Source organism: Chrysochloris asiatica, unplaced genomic scaffold (genome assembly GCF_000296735.1).
Source record: "Chrysochloris asiatica unplaced genomic scaffold, ChrAsi1.0 scaffold00333, whole genome shotgun sequence".
Classification (NCBI taxonomy): Eukaryota; Metazoa; Chordata; class Mammalia; order Afrosoricida; family Chrysochloridae; genus Chrysochloris; species Chrysochloris asiatica.
The window spans coordinates 1409350-1428628 of record NW_006408851.1 but is presented as its reverse complement, the minus strand read 5'-3'; the positions used below and the strand labels follow the sequence as shown (position 1 = coordinate 1428628).

Here is a 19279-nt window from a genome sequence, read left to right as displayed (position 1 = left end):
GTTGGAACTAGAAGAGCTGTGGCTGGGGATTATTGGGTTGCTAGAGAAGTATTTGCCCTCAGAAATAGGGGGTCCAGCTGCAAAAGAGGGGACTCCTGGGGAACCTCTGACAGGGTTCTCCTTGGTGAAGTAGCCCACAGGGTAGATCTTACCCCCACTGTAAGTCATGCCAGGAACCAGGTAACTGTTAGAGGAGCCACCTACTACCTCATAGCCACTAGAGTATTTGTCTACCACAGAGGTGATAGGGGGGCAGGGCTTGCCTGAAAGGCCACCGTTGCTACAGGGGATACCTTGAACTGCTCCAGGACCACCAGAACCATGCTGCTCCACCACCACCACCACGGGCCTCTGACCTCCTGACACGGTATGGGAGCCAGAGATGTAGGAGCCAGAGTGTGAGACAATGGGACCACCACTGCAGGGAGAATCGGGGACATCTGAACTACAGGGAGGCAGGTTGGAGCTGACCCTTTGGCCACCACTGTTGGACATCCAAGATGTTTGGGAAACAGAAGAGCTGGAACCTCCTCCAGTCTGGGAAGTGCTGATTACCATACGGGAAGGTCCATCATTGATGGGCAAAGCTGAACCAGACACTGAGTGGGAGACGCTGTTTCCAGACTGGAAAGTGTTGCCTGGACTTTGCAGAGCAGAGCCAGATCCAGAGGAATGGCTGATCTGGGAATACCCTCTTCCTGGCTTAAAGGATGATCCTGAAGAGCTACCCTGGTGGACACTGTATCCACTGGACCCACTGTTAGAGACACTGGAACCACCACTGGAGCCACTGGAACCACTGGAACCACTGGAACTGGAAACAGAACTGCTGTAGCTGCTGGAGCCACTGTGGCTACTGGATCCACCTGTCCCAGTGAGGCAGGGGTTATTGGGTGAGGTGATGCGGGTGGGGTCCTTGCAGGGGTCTGAGAAGGTCCCGATGCTCTTAGCCGAGGTTCCTAGGGAGGAAAGTAGTAGTTAGAAAGAACCAAAGAGGCTGGCTCTGTCGTCTGCCCCTCAGCCCACTCCATTCATCTGCCAGTCTCACTTCTTCCGGGAGAGCTCAGGGATGGTTTGGGGTAGAAAAGGGAAGGGAGAACTGACTGTTGAGTCTCTGAAGGCTGTTGAAATGGTAGAATAAAGACAGCTACATAGTTTTGGGGAGTCAAGGAGGCCAAAGATCTAACAGAAAGAAAAAGAAAATGAAACCCGGAAGTGGCAGACTTCAGAGAAATAAGCAAGAGGGAATGGAAAGTGGCAGGAACCAACAGGTCTAAAAGAAAGGATCTCAAATAGACAGAGGCGGGGAGACCGAGACTCCGAGAGGTGGGGCATAGATCCTGAGAGAATCAGTTCTGAACGAGGTTGTGGGACAAATAAAAAGAGAAGGCAAAAGACAAAACCATGGGGGTGTGGATAGAGGTTGAGAAGGGAAGGAAAAATATATAGGAACTGCTAGGGAAAGAGAAACTGGGTGCAAAGGGACTGAAAGAATGGATAGGACGCTTGAGGACTAAGATTCAGTCACCACTTCTATAAGAATAGAGGCCTAGGTGAAAGGTGGCTCTCCCACTTCCTGTCCTGGCACTAGCCATGCCAGTAAATTTGTGTGGCAGCCAGGATATGGGGGCACCCATCTGTTGCTTCACAACCTGGTGGCACCAGTGTGACAGGACACCACACCCAGAGACACCTCTGTACTCTCTGCTACAACCCAGGGGCTCCAGGAGGAAACGTTCTTCCAAAACGGGTGGGCATTCTAGCTTTCCTTCTTCCTCACCCAGCTGGTACCTATCATCACCCACCCAGGCCTACATCTCACCTCTCCTGAATTAATTTCCTTTAGAAATGAGGAACCACTTCTTATCTTAATCGGCTCTGCTCCCACCAACTCCCAGTCTCAATGTACCTCCTCCACCCCATTCTTCCTCCTTTCTTCTCTCTTCCACTTGTGTCTCCTCTTCCCACTCCAATACCTCAGGCTCAAGTGGCGTGGACAGAGTCACATACTAGCTGTGACACTGGGCAAGTTACTAAACCTCTCTGTACTTTAATTTAGACATCCAAAGAGGCTGGGTCGATCCAGCCTTCCTTACAGTGTGCCTATAAAGGAGTCTACATGGAAAGTGCTTTAGAAAAACGTCAAGCATGATGCTGTTGTCGGTAAGTGTCAGCGAGTCAGTTCCGACTCATAGCGACTCTGTATAGAGTTTCTGAGACTTTAAACTCAGAGCGAGAGCAGAAAATCTCATCTTTCTCCCTCAGAGTGACTGGCAGGCTCAAACCGCAGACTTTGTGGTTTGCAATCCAGGGCTTATCTCATGGAACCACTGTGCTCCCTAAAGCATTATACATTATGATTTATTATTGCCAGTCATTCTGGAACCCCCACCAGCAACCAGATCTTCATAATCATGATATTTGCATTCTCTCCTCAAAGAGAAATTACTTGTATCTCCCTCCAGGCCAACCCCTACTCTGTCTACAGCCTTCTTCATCCCAGTGAACTAATTTAGTAAGCATTTTTCCTCTCTTCTCCTGCCCACCCCACAAACCACAGACCCAGCTCTCCACCCACCCAGAACCACAGGGAAGGTCACAGACCTTTCTCAAGGGCCATGTACCCCTGTGGCTAGTAACACAGGTCCTAGAATCACCCAGTCTGGGCTTGAATTCTGGCTTTCCTGCTTTCTAACTTTCTCATCTTCAGCCAGTGTTCTAACTTCTTTGAGCCTCAACGTTCCCATTTGTAAAATGGGCATAAATCTTCTTTCACACCGTTATTATAATGATCATAAGTGCTAATACATTTAAAGTGCTTAGAGCAGTTTCTGGCACATTAAGAAGACTACAAATGGTAACACTCATTATTACTACTAAGAATCCCAGCCACATCTCCTAGTCCTCTAATAACAATAACAATAGCAACACAACAATTAATATTTATATCACCCTTTTAACTTTTCCAAAGCACCTATCACTTGTGTCTCACAGACAAGCCATGCCTTGGTGTGATTACTCTCATTACAGAGTTTCAAAGTTGAGGCTTTGCAAGTTAAGTAGCTCTCCTGAGGTGGACTGACATAGCAGAAGCCAGCGAGAGCACCTTCCCCCTCTTTGGATCCTTCCTAGGAGTCTCTCAGCATAAAGGATGGATTCTCTGCATCCCCCTAGCCTTCTCCCATCACCTATCCCTCCCATTCCCTTCACTCCTACCTGGCAAGAGAAGAGCGGCCAGCAGTAATGCCATCATCTCGTGCCCTCCCACACGCCCTGTCCGGAGTGCCCGAGAGAAGCCCATCTTGGACCGTGCTGGTGACTGACAGCAGCTCGTGGACACGCAGTCCTTTATGCCAGGGCTGGACATTCTCCGGGCAGGAGTCACTGTGGGCAGGGGAGGAGAGGCGGAGGGACAGGTGCCTGAGGAAACTTGGCGTGGCAGGGAGGAGCCAAAGTAATCAGTGGGGAGCATCTGCCAACTCAGCAGCAGCGGTGACTGGAGTGTGGGGTACCTATGGCCAGGGGCCCAGCAGTTCCTGCCACTTGACTGGCCTGCCCCTGGCTCCACATCTGTGCATTGCCCAACATGGAATCTGTCCCAGCAGCCACCCACTCTCGGGCAGCCACTATCACCACGGGACACAGTCACCTGGCTGCTTTACTCTCCTCCCTCCCAGTACTGACCAGACCTCGGACTCTCCAATCTCCTCCCACTGCTAACTTCTCATCCTGCTAACTCCCTTCCACCTTCCATTCACAGATGTGAACATTTCCAGTTTCCCTTCTGGACCCATGTCCTTGCTCCAGACCACAGCAATTGGGTTTGCCACTGCACTGGGCTTTCCACACAGCCCCTTTTCCTTGAGATCTGTCACTCAGCTCGGTTTTTCTCCTCTAAAGCCAAGTCTCCACCAGTTATCGCGGCCCAATACCATGCCTGCCACACACATTTTATATGATCTACCAAAGTGGTGCTGTAGGATCAGCACTGGACTATGAACCAGAAGGATGGCAGTTCAAGCCCACCAGTTGCTCCTTGAAAACCCTATACACAGGGTCACTATGAGTCGGAACCTATATAACAATTAACAAACAACAACATGATGAATGAACTTTTTCCTCTACAAAACTAGGCATCCACATTCTGACAACTAGCTCCCTAGCCTCTCCCTTCTGGAGGGCCCCAGGGACAGTTTGGGGGGTGTTGGGTCCCAGAGCCTTAGTCTGGGGAGGCCTGGGCTGGGGAACCCCTGTCATAGCTGGACTTCACTTACTCACAGGCCACTCACAGCCTCTCCCCCAGGGCTGGTGACCCTGAGCAAGAGGCTAAATTGGGAATGTGGAGGCACTGCAGGCAATTAACCGGCTCCCTGGGCTGGATGAGTGAACAGGAAGCAGCCAGCTCACTTTGGGTAGGATGAGGGAGGGCCAGGCAGTTCCTGGGTTCCCAAAGGATGAGAGACCATGAGCGGCCAGGTCAGGATTGGAGCCCTAGAGAATGCTGGCTTCTCCCTCCTCTGTTGCATTACCCTCCTTTGCTTTGACCCTGGCCCCACCCTAGCCAATTAATTGCTCACTGGTATGGCACACAATCACCAAGTACCAGTATTGTCAAGAGTGTCAGTATCAGAGGGAGGGGACTGGGAGTCGGGTCAAGCTGCTGTCTCCCTTCACCTAGTGGCGCTGTGGGTTAATGAGCTGGACTGCAAAGTCAGTTTGAACTGTAAGGTCGGCGGTTCAAGCTCACCCGCCCCTTCTTGGAAACCCTATATAGGGTCGCTATGTGTCAGAACTGACTCAATGGCACTCAAAAACAACAACAATGGCACACAACCACCAGCCACCAATATTGCCAAGACTATCAGTATCAGAGTGAGGGACCAGGGAGTCCTCACCCAGGCCCACCCCACAAGACCAGCTGCCCAGAGAGCCCCTGTTCACCTCACCTTCTCCCACTTGCACACATCCCCATCTTCTCAAAAAGGTCCCTCCATCCCTAGAAGTCCTTGGGCTGAGCTCTTCCTTTCTCTCTACTCCTGACCTGTCTTTTACTCTAGCCCTCCACTGTCCAATAGAACTTTCTTCAATGAGGCCAATGTTCTCTACCTGTGCTGTCCAATGTGGCTCTGTAGGATAAGCACTCAAACTACAAGGTCGACTGTTCAAATTCACCAGCCACTCTTTGGAAACTTTATACAGGGCCGCTATGTGTTGGAACCGACTCAACGGCACTTGACAACAACAAGAAACCGCATGTGGCTGTAGGGCACTCGAATTAGGGCTAGTATAACCAAGGAGCCAAACTTTTCCTTCGATTTAATTTTATTTAACTTAAATGTAAATATTCGCATGTAAATATCCATCTAGGACACGGTTTGACTTTCTGCCAACACTCAAAATGGGGTGGAAAGGAAGACCTGTGGAGAAAGGAGACAGAATGCAGTCACATCCTATAAGGAGAGCATCAAACCCAGGATGACTTGGGTTCAAGTCCCAGCTAGTCCCCTGGCTTTGGGCAACTTCGAATTTTAATTTCCTCATCTGTGAAATGGGTATATTTTCAATCATGCTTGCCTATAGGATTTTTGTGAAGACCAAATAAAAAATGATTAGAAAGATGAACTAGAATGAAAGTTGTGGTCCTCCTAGCGTGGTTGCTCAGCAAATGCTGCCCCCAGTTGCTCCTGTCTGTCTGCTCCCACTTCAAAAAAGCAAACAGGATGGGATTGCACCACATCTCGAGGTTTCTGCTCTCTCTCTCTCCCCTGAGAAACCAACTCAGCTGACTCTAGAAGAATCTTCTTGGCTCCCTTCCTGCCTCCAGACAGAACAACAGACACAAGCATGGGGACAGGGATGCTACTTAACATGTGTTGCTCTTTCCAAATGTCAATAGTGCCCCTCCCTGCCTCTGGTGCATTCCCTCCCAGACTCTCAGGCACTGGCTCCATCCCTTGTCCCATCCATCCTAGGGACTTGAGAGACTCTGGGGAGGAGCTCTAGGGGCTGGGAAGGGTGTGGCAGAGAGGAGAGAAAGGTCAGGAGCCGGTTCCCAAGTGTGGGGAGAGAAGGCAGAGGATCACCAGGGCCTGTAGGTTGATTATTCTTTTCCAATATAAACTTCCCCGATAAGTCAGAGGTGGCAATGTTTGTCTTGTTTTCTTTCTGACATTCCTCTCAGGTGCTGTCAGATGGCCAGGTCTGAGGAGGCACAGTCTCTCTCGGCCTCCCGCCAAATTTCGAACCTCCCACACAACTCTCATGTTTGGCTACATTCCTTCCTCTCACTGCTCTCCTCCTGTCCAGCCCTCTCCTCTCCACCCTACCATCCTGGTTAGCCTTATTCACCATTGTCCTCCCCACACCTGGGCCCCGCTGAGCTTCTATCTGTTCCCCTATATTTTACCAGTTACCGTTCTCTCTCAGCCCAAGCAGTGAAAACCTGAAGCTAATGTGGCACTGTGGGTTAAGTTAATGCACTGGACTGCAAAATCAGTTTGAACCACAAGGTCGGCGCTTCAAGCTCACCAGCCGCTCCACAGAAACCCTATACAGAGTTGCTATAGGTCAGAATCAACTCGACTGCACTTAACAACAACTACAACAATGGGACCAAGGAGGGGAGAGAAGAGAAAGACATTGGTGGGTGCCCAACACGGCCAGATCACCTTCTGGAAAACTCCTCCGCTCGGCACTGCCCAAGGTAGTACAGGCAGGGTCTGCTGCATCCCACAGCCTCAGAGTCTACCCCTGACCCCAGCCAGCTTGTGTCCAGAGCAACGAATGGTAGAGGGCAACCCAGCCCCATCAGAGAAAAACATAGGAAAGGAACTGGTGGGCCCCTTTTATGTATGAGGAAGGAAGGTTGATGCCCACTCTAGGCCACGGTTTTCTGCACCAGGCACTGGTTTGCCATGTTCACAGACCTGTGCTTTGCAAGTTTCAAGAATGAGGAAGATTAGTTTGTCTTTGCCCTGCAGGAGCTGCATCCAACAGCATAGAGAAAAGGCCTGAAACCTCTGGTCACTTGGCGTTAGGAGGTAGCTGAACTTTTGCTGGGTCACAATGAATGAGAAGATGAGCAAGACTCAGGACCTTGGCAAGACTTAGAAATAGTGGCTGCCTTAGATCAGTGTGAGAAGCACATATGCAGAGGACCAGCAGGTGAGGAATGTAGGTGATCTATAACACCAGCATGTCACTTTCAGGACTAAGGAGTATCTGACCCAAGCCAAGGTATTTCCCATCTCCTAATGTGCGTGTTGCATAAGACCTTTTTAAAGAGTTGAAGGGCAAAAATGTCAGCTTGAGGACTAAGGTGTGCCTGACCCAAGCCATGGTATTTTCAATAACCTCATATGTATGCGAAAGCTGGACAGTGAATAAGGAAGACAGTAGAAGAATTGATGCTTTTGAGTTATGATGTTGGAGGAAAATATTGAAAGTGCCACGGGCTGCCAAAAGAACCAATAGATCCATTTTGGAAGACGTGCAGCCAGAGTGCTCCTTGGAGGCCAAGATGACCAAACTTCGTCTCTCATACTTCAGACATATTGTCAGGAGGGACCAGTCACTGGAGAAGGATATCATGTTTGATAAGGTGGAGGGTCAGAGAAAAAGAGGAAGACCCCCAATGAGATGTATTGGCCAAGTGGCAGCATCGATGGACTCGAGCATGGCAACAGTAGTGAGGTTGGCCCAGGATTGGGCAGTGTTTCGTTCTGCTGTGCATAAGGTCACTATGGGTCGGTACCGACTCAATGGCACCCAACAACAACAGCAGTATGCATGTGAGTACTGGTGTGGCACTGTAGGTTAGGCACTGGACTGCTAATCACAAGGTTATTGATTCAAACCTACTAGCTACTCCTTGAGTCAGAACTGACTGAACGACACTTAAGAACAGCAAGAGCAATAGACATGCAGAAGCTGGACAATGAGTAAGAAAGACCAGAGAAGGGTTAATGCCTTTGAATGATAGTGTTGACAAGGAATACTGAATATACCATGGGCTGCCAGAAGAACCAACAAATCTGCCTTGGAGGAAGTACATACAGAAGAACGTGAAGACTTCCTTTCACATATTTTTGCACATACAGTTAGGAGTGACCAGTCCCTGGAGAAGCAGATCAACCAAACAGAGGAAGACCCTCAATGAGATAGACTGACACAGTGGTTGCGACAATGGGCTTAAGCAGAGCAACAATTGTAGGGTTTGGTGCAAGACTAAGCTGTGCTTTGTTCTGTTGCACATAGAGTCACTATGAGTTGGAACCCAGATGGCACCTAACAAAAAGTAATGCCAGACTAGAGTTCCTGGGTGCAAATAGTTAACATGCTTGACTGTTAATGGAAAGGTTGGAGGTTCAAGTCTACCTAGAGGTGTCTTGGAGGAAAGATCTGGCAGTCTACTTTCAAAAAATCGTCCACTGAAGATCTTTGGAAAACAGTTCTACTTTGACACCCATAGGGTCACCATAAGATAGAATTGCCTCAAAAGCAACTGGTTGATACCAGACTAAAGGAATTTGGATTTTGTAAGGAATAGAGCAAGGAGTTCTGGTAGTGTAGTAACCACAAATCGGGCTGCTAACTTCAGGGTCAGCAGTTCAAAACTACCAGCTGTTCTGCAGGAGAAAGATGAGGCCTTCTGCTCCTGTAACGATGTACAACCTCGGAAACCCTGCATGGGGTCACTATGAGTCGGAACCAACTCCACGGCACATAACCACCACCACCAAGGAGTAGAGCAAATGTGGGAGGCACAGTAAACTGAATGATTTTGGACAGGGGAAGAGTTGACTCAAGAAGAATCAGCTATTCAAAATTCATTATTACTTCAGTCCTTGACAATGTGTGCTATCTGCATAATCCTCACAACAACCTTACAGGGAAAGTGTTTTTTCTTCCTATTTCACAGAGGAAGAAACTGAGTTTGCATTATTTGCCTCAAAGCCGACACACTAGTAAGCAGAAGAGTTCAGGAAAGAGACTCAGGCCTCTTGGGGTGCGAAGCCCACACAGGTCCCGTTAGTTCTGTACAGCTATGTCATGCTAAAAATTCATGGCGGTGGCTCATGCACAGACCTCAAAAGTTCCTTATACTCTGTAAGACCATGTGCAAAATTCCACATGTGTATCTTTCTGAAGACAGTACCATCTTTCATCAAAGTCTCTAAATTTAAGAAATCCTAAGTAAGTAATCCAAAGGAACTCAGGTAGTGTAGTGGTTAAGAATCGGACTGCGAACCTTAAGGTTAGCAGTTCGAAACTCCCAGCTGTTCCATGGGAGAAAGATGAGGCTTTCTGCTCCTGTAAAGATTTACAGCCTCGGAAACCCTGTGCGGGGTCACTATGAGTCGGATCCGTCTCCACGGCACATAACAACAACAACAACAAAGTAAGTAGTCCTGGTGTGGTGCTGTGGGATAAGCACTGCTAACCGAAAGATCGGTGATTCAAACCCACCAGTTGCTCCTTGGAAATCTGACACAGGGTCCCTATGAGTTGGAACTGACTCAATGATACTTAACAACAAAGTTAAGAGCGTCTACAGTACACTCTGTGTCTCCCACTCACCCATGGATTTAGTAGCCTCTTCAGCCCTAAAAGTCAGAGCAGAAGTTCTAGAACAAGTTTTTTTATGTAGGGGTCCTTGGTAGACCCAGAACTTAAGTTTGAGAACTGGGACTGGGGTTTAGGAGAGAAGGAGAGATAGAAGAACCTTGAAAACACAGTGCTGAGTGAAAGAAATCAATCACAAGAGGACTAATATTATATGATTCCATGGATGTGAAATCTCTAGAACAGGCAAGTGTAGAGAGCTGAAAACATATTAGTGGCTACCAGGGGTGGCAAAAGGCAGTTCAAACCCACTAGCTTCCCAGTGAGAGGAAGATGTAGCATTTTGTTTTCATAAAGATTACAACCTGGGGAGCCCTATGAGACAGTTCTATCTTCCTACAGGGTCACTGTGCTGAATCTACTAGATTATTTTAATTTTTGGCTTGAAAGGGTGGTGGGAATGAAGAGGAAAAAGAAAACACAACACATAGAACACGGTGTGATTCAGAGAAAACCTAGACCCAAACCAAGCCCACTGCCATCGATTCCATCCCAACTCGCGGTGAACCTATACAGGGTTTCCAAGACTATAAATCTGTACAGATCAGACAGCCTCATCTTTCTCCAGACTCTTCCGTTAGGAATGATGGCAAAGCTTGGGAATGGCAAATGGTGATGCTTGAACAACATGATAATCATAATTAATGCCATGTGAAGATTGTAGAAATGCCCCTTTTTTTTGCCTATACACTTTCAAAATTAAAAAGGAAAAGAGAAGTCCTAAAAAGAGAACTCATTTTGTGGTAAGAGAGGTAGAGGGAGGCCACCCAGAGCTCCCTGGGGCTCCAGGACCTTTGGCTCTGGCCCTTCCTCACACCTCTGTCTGCCCTGTTCTAGTTGAAGGCATTTTACTCTCCTCCTGCTCTTTCCCCATCACACCTACTCTACCCCTGATGGACTCATCTCTCTAGCATCAACACCCTCCTCTGCTTGCTGTGGGAAGCTGATGTTCCTGGTCCCCTCCCAGGAGGGTATGTGCTCTGGGTTGTTTTTCCTGTAGTGGGAATGGGTGGACCTGAGTCATCCACACTCTTCACCTCGTCCCTCTCATGACCAAACATAGAAGGAGAACATACTTTTGTCTATGGAGGTCCTACCCCATCTGTGCTGGGATGGACCCTCTTTAACTCAGGGGTTCCAAAGGATGGGCTAAACTCCTCCAAACACAAACCAAACCCACTGCCAGTCCTTACTCATGCCCACCCCATATATAACAAGTAGAACTGTTCCATAGTGACTTGTTGGCTATAATCTTGACAAGCAGATCACCAGGCTTTTCTTCCATAGCACCAGTGGATGATTTCAAACCACCAACCTTCAGGTTAGTTAGAGTGTAAACTGTGCCACCCAATTTTATTCTCAGTTTCTGGACCTGCCTCTTGGGGATGCTCCACCCATGTCTGTAGAGCTGTCCATGTGGTAGATGATCTACAGTGGAATCCATGTCCTACCTGGCCTGACTCCTTCACCTGTGTAACAGATAACCTCTGCAGCACATAATCTATGCCAGCCCCCACAAGGGTTCAAAACACAACAGAAACTGTTTTCCACTGGGTGTGGGTTCCATGACAAAGAGCAAAGCACAGGTTTGTTCACTGAACTGCCAAGCACTTAGCCATGCCATGGTAAGTACCAGGTGATTTTTCTGGAATGAAAGAATTCATGTGTCCAGACTACACTTGCATTTTGTGTCTTACTCACTCTGGGATACACCTCCTTTCTCTCTGGTCCCACAACCACCAATCACACTACCAGGTGACAAGGCACAGCAGTACTGAAGTGGTGGGCAGTCTGTCAGCCTCCCGGAGTACTCCATCCAGTAAGAGGAGAGCAGGCATGTGGGCCCCACTGACGCTGACAAAGAGCCACTCACCAACTCCCCGTCTGCCCTCATTCCTCACAGGTGACTGTCTTCCACGAGATTATCTCTTTTCTCTGAGGGACACAAGAGCTCCCCTAGCAAATAGCAGAGCTATGATAAAACAGTACGAGGATTTCCCCCTGCACACGTAGTTAATCTCTTAATCTGATGCTGGGGTGGGGTGAGGCAATGCTGTGTGCTTTAAAAATCCCCTAGGTCATTCTGTTAGGTGCCCTCTTCTCACATAACACATTGTCCTAGCGGAAAATCACTATTCTGGGGAGCCCCATTCCATTCTCTCACAATAGACAAGGGTATTGTGGCATGGTCTGTGCTTGGCTTGAAGGTCCTTGGGTGGTGCAACAATTAAGTGCTCAACTACTAGACAAAAGATTTGTAGGTCAAACCTAACCAGTGGAGCCTCAAAAGGAAGGTCCAGCTACCCACTTCCAAAAGGTCCCAGCCTTGGAAATCCTATGAAGCAGTCCTGCTTTGCATATATGTGGCTACCATGAGTTGGAATCAGCTCTTCAGCAACAACATACATAGCTCAGCCTTTCCTTCCTTCTTATCCACTTAGCTCCCCGGAAACCCTGCTCGTTCCTCTAGAAAGGACTTTCTGGAATGTGGCTACTGATCAGTCTCCACTTTCCACTCTTCTCATGCCTGTGCCACCCCAACTGCTGCCCCTAGCAGCTCACTGAAGCATCCAAAACTACAGAAGTGGGGGGCAGGGATCAGAGCATTGAGTCCTGAAAGAGATTCAACCCAGTAGACTCTCTGTCTGAGGTCCCCGCACATCCCCCAATTCCCAAACAGCAAAGAATCATCCTCCCCAAACTCCACAACTTGACTGAAGTCACATCTGCTTCCTTCTGTGAGCAGGTGAACTCAGATGCTGTGATTAGCTCTCAGAGTCACAATATTTTTTCCTTCCTTCTCTGTTCTGTGAGGGAGAACTAGGGAAACTAGCACTCTTGTCTGCTCATCCTGTGTACTTATTAGTCATTCTTCCCACTGTGACTATTAATTCTTTTTATTGTCATTGGTCACCCTGAGTTAGAGATGCACAGAGCCTTCTCCCCCATCTCTTGCAGGAGAAGGTGGGAGGGAAGACCAAGGTGTGGTCTGAACTTGCCTTCTCTTGTGCTCTAGGGAGAGGTTGGACAGACTTGTAGCAGGAGGGCCATCTGGTCGGGCTGGGCCCTGAGCGCTGTCTGGAATGGGAGCTGTGTGAGCCCAACACCTCTCCTGTCTCTGGGTTGTCTGCATCCCTCTGACCTAAGAGCTCCCCACAAGTCCACACAAAGTGATCCTAAACGGAGAGTTATTGGAAAGACTGGTACCTTGTGTTCAGCTCAGTTCTCTTAGACCCCGTGACTGGAATGTCTCCACCAGAAATAACACCACCTCCCTATAGTTTTCAACTCATTGCAAACTTTTGCACATACAGGGCTTTTTTTTTTTTTTTGGATTCCGTGTCCCTAGGAGACCCACTCACTATCCCACTGCCATTGAGTCGATTCCAGCTTTCCAAGACTGTAAATCTTTACCTGCGTAGAGCTGGTGAGTTTGAGCCCACAAGTTAGCAGCCCAACACCTAGCTCACAGAACCACTAAGGTTTCAAGAATTATTATTTCTCCTTTGGAGAGTTGGTACTAGTTCAGGGAGTTCAACATGACGTTTACTACTTTAAAAAAAAAAGTAGTCATTAAGTAGACTCTAACTCCCAACGACCCCGTGTGCGTCAGAGGAGAACTGCACTCCATAGAATTTCCAAGGTCTGTGATCTTTCCAAAGTAGATTGCCTCATTCAGAGCCTCAGATGACCTGTCTTTTACTTTGTTGTTGTTGTTGTTGTTAAGTGCTGTCGAGTCACTTCCCACCCATAGCAACTCTGTGTGTGGTTTCCAAGAAGCGGCTGGTGAGCTTGAACTGCTAACCTTGCTGTTCAAACTGACTTTGCAGTCCAGTGCATTAGCCCACAGTGCCACAAACACTTAACCATGTGTGCCAAGCAGGGACTTCCTGTTTACTGCTAGTCACTGGGCATTTCACCCTGGAATCCTGATGCTGTCTACACACTACATGCACCAGGTTGTAAGACCTCTTCTGAGATATTTCTATAGCCTGACTTTTTCCCTCATTTCATTCAGTCCTTGCTCACTTGTCATCGCCTCAGAGGCCTTTTCTGACTCTTGTCTAAATTTGCACCCTACTCCCCCATCCTCTGTTTCCCTCACCTGCCTCATATTTCTTCACAGCACACACCACTATGTGACATCCTATCACACACAGCTTGTGTGTCGATGTGTGCTGTTCACTGCCTTAACTAGAATGCAAGGAAGGTCCTTGAGGGCAGAGCCTCACGTCTTTGACCCTCCACTGTATCTATAGCTCTTGGAGGAAACATATCCAATGAGAGAAAGAATGGATTTGTGGGCCACTTGGTCAATTTTCCTGAGAGCCGAAGGGTCTGTTTTACCTCACCTCGCATGCAGGACTTCCCTTAGAGGAGGCCACTTTGGCAACTCTTTGGGTACCAGTGCTATCTAATGGAACTCAGGGTGGAAAGGGGCATGTATGATGTGAGGTGATGAAAAGGAAGGTGGAGCAAGGATTCTAGAGGAAAACACCTCAGAGGAGATTCTTGGCTGCCCTCTTGTGGCGGCACCTGGAACACCCACATATAGGGAATTTGGGCTCTCAGCATTGTGAAGGAAGGAGGTGAGAGATTATAATAGAGAAATCCCAGATTACAATCTCTCACCACTATTCCATCCTGTCTACCTCATCACAGGAACTGATACTATGCTGCCAAAGGAAAAGCTAGGAGATAAATGATTATTGATTTTGAGGATTTTTTTTTTTTAATTAGTTACCATTGGGTCAATTCCAACTCATCGTGGCTCAATGTGTGTCAGAGCAGAGCTGCGCTCCATAGGGTCTTGGTTTTGGTTGTTTTTTCACAGTGGGCGTCAATTGTTGATTTTTAGAAAGTAGATTGCCAGGTCTTTCTTCCAAGGCACCTCTGGGTGGACTCAGAGCTCCAATCTTTTGCTTAGCAGCCAAACACTTTAACTGTTTGCACCACCCAGGAATGCCTTGAGAGGATAAAAAACCATAGGAGGTAGATTGAATTTAAACCAAACATATTTTGAGCTGTTGTTGTTGTTGTTATGCGTGGTGTCGTTTGTTCCTCCTCATGACGCTATTCTGGGTTTTTTCGGCTGTTGTTCTTCTTGGAGGAGCAGGCATCATCTTTTTTCTGCCGCGGAGCTGGTGGTTTTTTTGTGCAGCCGTTGTTGTTGTTTGCCGCCTTATTCATCACTATGCTACCAGAGCTCCTTGTCTTTTGAGCTAGTGGAAACTTAATTGAAGATTCAGGGGACAGAAATGTACAGTTGTTATTGTTGTTAAGTGCTGTCGAGTCAATTCCAACCCATAACGACCCTGTATAGGGTTTCCGAGGAGCAGCTGGTGAGCTTGAACCACCGACCTTGCATTTCAAATGACTTTGCAGTCTGGCGCATTAACCCACAGTGCCACACCAGGACTCCAGAAATGTATAGTAAGAAAGCTAAAAGTTATACCCATGTAAGTCTCTGGTCAAATGAATTCAGAACACAAAATTGGCAGAGAAGTTGAGCCTTCCCTCCTTGGCTCCTACCTCAGGGTGTGCCCCTCTCTAATTTAACTTTTATCACATTTTATTGCCATGATTTACATGTTTGTTTCCTCCTAGACACAGAGCTCCTAGAGGGCAGGGAGGACTGAAACTGTTTCCTCAGATTGTCACTAGCACTTAGGCCCGACACACAGTAGATGCTCAATAAAAGTATGTGGTGTGAGAAAATGGATGGACAAATGACTAGTTTGGAGTTTCCCTGCCTGGAGATCTTCAAAGAAGAGCAGACAACCATCTCTTGTGTCTAGTCCAAAGACACTATTCAACTGCCCAAGGGCTGAGGGCTGGGCCCCATGCTTTCTCAATGTAACTTGCAGCTTTGTTGAGTTGGTTTCTATAATTAAATTAAACCATGATACTAGTTCTAGGCTCCTTGCTTTCATTGGCCCAGCATTTATTGAGTAGCTGTCAGATCGGAGATTCTGGGCTATTGTGTTCATAAATCTGTGATCCTCTTCTATTATTTAGTTCTATGACTCCATGTTGAAATAAGCTGTCACACTGTCTCAGGCACAGTCCCTCCTAGGTGGTGAGGTCAGCCAAGGCAGATGGGAAGGAACCCCATTGTCTAATCAGAGTGAATAAACTAGACAAAGGGTTGCCCTGTGTTAAGATCCATACCATCCAATCCCACTCAGTCTCCTCCACAGCTAATAGGCAGAGCATATTCAAGGTCAATACCCACTGCCTATTTATAGGTATTAAAATCTCTGATTACCTCATGCCTCCTGCTTTCTCGCTCCAACTCACCCATGTTGTATGGGAGAGAATTGGTCTGGAGGCAGGCAGGCCTTGACGTTGACACTTATACTATGTCTTAGACAGGTGGCAGCTATAGTTTTCTAATCCGTGAAGTGCAGCTGCTAATTTGTTTTCTTGAACACCTTCTGTGGTAGGTACTAGGAGAGAAGTGTTACAAACACAGATGAGGCACAGTCGCTGCTGCGGTGATAAATGAAAACCCCCAAATGAGAATTAACAAGGGTGATTTCTTTAGCAAGCATCACTTGGGCTCAGCAGAGACTCCAAGGCAGGGAGGAAAGTAGGAAAGCTGTAGAGGGAGAAAAGGGAAGCCTTCCAGTATGTCCTGATTGCAGGCCATTGGCCTGAGGACGCTCCAGTTGGGCTAACTAGAAGTAGGAAATCCAGTGTTACAGGTGATTGTTAGCCAACTTCAAGCTGCTCACTGACGCATGATGACCCCCATGTACAACGGAAGAAAATGCTATCTGGTCCTGAGCTGTCCCCATGACTGGTTACAGACTGGAGTGCTGGGGTTTCATTGGCTGGTTTTCAGAAGTAGATCACCAGGCCTTTCTTCCTAGTCTATCTTAGCCCCAATGAAACATGTTCAGCATCATAATATCATGTAAGCCTTCATGACAGAGGGAGGGTGGTAGCTGTGCTTACCGTGCATTGACTGGAATTGAACCCGAGTTTACCTCATGGAAGGGAAGAATTCTATCATGACCCACCTGCCTTGCTTCAGCCCACCAAGCCCATTGCCACTGAATCCATTCTTACTCATGGCAACCCTATATAGGGCCTCCGAGGTTGTCAGTGTTCACAGGAGCAGACAGTCTCATCTGTCTCCTGCAGAGCAGCTGATGACTTCCTTCCAGCTGCAGACTTTGGGATGAGCAGTCCAGTGCTGACCACCCAGTTCCATCAGGACTCCATTGCCTTTCTCCAATTGGTCCTAAATTGAAAGCAAAGTATTCAACTTACGTCAGAACCAATTTATGACGGAGTCATTGGAATGCAACCTCACAGTAAGTCAGGAACTACCTGTAGTAGCCAAAAGCTTGATAGTTCCAACCACCCCGACATTACTCAGAAGCCAATCTTGAACATCTGCGTCCAAAAGGTCACAACCTTGGAAACCCTAAGGAACAACAGTTCCACTCTGCACACTTGAGTTTGTCGAATCCGAATCAATGGCAGCTAACAACAACCAGCCATTTCAACCTACTTTCTGCTGCTCAAACTTATCATCCATAAATGAATTCAGCAATTCCAAAACATTTATTATCTATTAAGGTCAGCAGTTCGGAACTACCAGCTGTTCCGTGGGAGAAAGATGAGGCGTTCTGCTCCTGTAAAGATTTACAGCCTCGGAAACCCTGTACAGGGTCGCTATGAGTCGGAACCGACTCCATGGCACACAACAACAACAAAGACTCAAGCACTAGGAAAAGGGGAGGGGGGGGTAAGAATAACTTCTGAGGTTGCTTATATACAACTAAATACCTCATGAGATTTGATTTCTTGATTGGTTTAAGGCCATGGTTTCCTGGGACATCCCTGTCAACTAGCATAATACCATATTTAGAGCTTCTGCCTCCTAGTTTGTTGTGAAGTGTTTGCAAGTGGTCTTCCCAGCACAGCAATTGATCTCTATTAACCTGGAACAACAAAGGAAGGAGGATAGCCAGGAATAGGAGGATATGGACTGTGTCCACCACTCGTCTGCCCGCTTCCCTGACTGTGGTAGCTTGTGTGTTGTTGTGGTAGTAGAAGCTATGTCACCCATATTTCAAATACCAGCAGAGTCACCCATGGCAGACAGGTTTCAGCAGAGCTTCCAGACAAAGACATACCAGGTCACATCTTGTTTCTGGAAATCTACTACTGAAAAAAAAATTGGCCAGTGAAAATTTTATGAGTGGCAGTGGAACACTGTCTGATTAAGTGCCAGAAGATGATCCCCTCGATTTGGAAGGTATTCAAAATAAAACTGGGGAAGAGCTGTCTCTTCAAAGTAGAGTCAACCTTAATGATGTTGATGAAGTAAAGTTTTCAGGACCTTCATTTGCTTGTGTGCCATGACTCAAAATGAGAAGAAATGACTGCAAACATCCATTAATAATTGGAATGTGGAGTGTACAAGAAGAAAATGGAAAGAATTCACAGTGTACCAAAAAGAATTGGGTGACATTCAATTATATTCAACATATAATCAAGAACTGATTGTGAGGGAGAACAAACAAAATGGTAGATTGGGTGGGAATGCAGTGAGGAGCTCCATCAGCAACAACATAGAATACCGGACCAAGCAGGCTCAGGGGATGGTCCCAGAACTCTGAGCCACATATAAAGGAATATTTAGAAAGTTGGAAGGCTTACAGCCAGTGGAATTTGTAGCAAAAGCAAGAAATTCAGAACTTTCTAAGGTGCTCAGCTGTTCTCTAAGTGGCCATCTTGGGTGAGACCAAATGGGGGAAGGATCAGAGCAGCCACGGACGTCTGACAGAACCGCACGGATAAAGGTGTGGACATTCTTTTTTTCCTATCTGTTCATTGGTCTCTCGCTGTCTGAGCACCTCCATTCTAGGGACTAGAAGGGTGCCTGAGTGAGTGGACACCCCACCCCCACCCCCAGAGGGTTCTGTTACACATGAGCACAGATCTCCTCAAATTTAAAGGGACAGTTTCCACTTAAAACCAATGGCAGTGCAAAATGGCCACAGCTGACCCTGAACTGTTTATCACTAGGAAAAAAGGCCTGAATGGGGGTTGTGGAGCAGGATAAGCAGACTAAAAAGGAAACAGGTCAAAAATTAAATGCTGAGTTACATCATAACCACCAACAGTGGCATCTTGAAATTTCTCAGGAAGAAGAGTGAAAAGGGAAGCCCATCTCCTGATCACATCTACATGGAAGCAATCAGAAAGCTAAAAAATACCAAAACACACACCCATCTAAGTATTAAGGCCACAGCTAACCACTGAATATGCCCCCAAAACAGAAACAGATGACCATATCAGCACATGTCCAGAAACGACATAAAGTGACTACCTCCAAGTAGACCTATATGCCATACTGGAAGGAGGGCGGGCTTTGGGAATGCTTGAGAAGGAATTCAGAAAAATGACTATAAAATGTATCAAAACACTTTACAATGGAGTTGAGAAAAATAAAGAAGATGTCAGGAAAGCACTACAGGAACAATCAAATAAGATAGATAAAGCATTGGAAACAATTCAAAACCTACAGAAAGAAGTCCAAATGATAAATAATAGAATATCAGAAATGGACATTCACTGAAAGGGCAAAGGAGTAGAATGGAAGAGATAGAAGCCAGAACTAGTGAGCTGGAAGATA

General features: G+C 47.2%; 1 protein-coding gene across 1 annotated transcript; it reads right to left on the bottom strand.

The window, feature by feature from the left end:
- Positions 1-230: 230 nt before the first annotated feature.
- Positions 231-3301, bottom strand: CDSN (corneodesmosin). The gene is given in 4 exon segments (XM_006878180.1): positions 231-353; positions 355-547; positions 599-959; positions 3217-3301. Coding segments are annotated over 4 exon segments (762 nt in total).
- Between the last annotated feature and the right edge of the window lie 15978 nt (positions 3302-19279).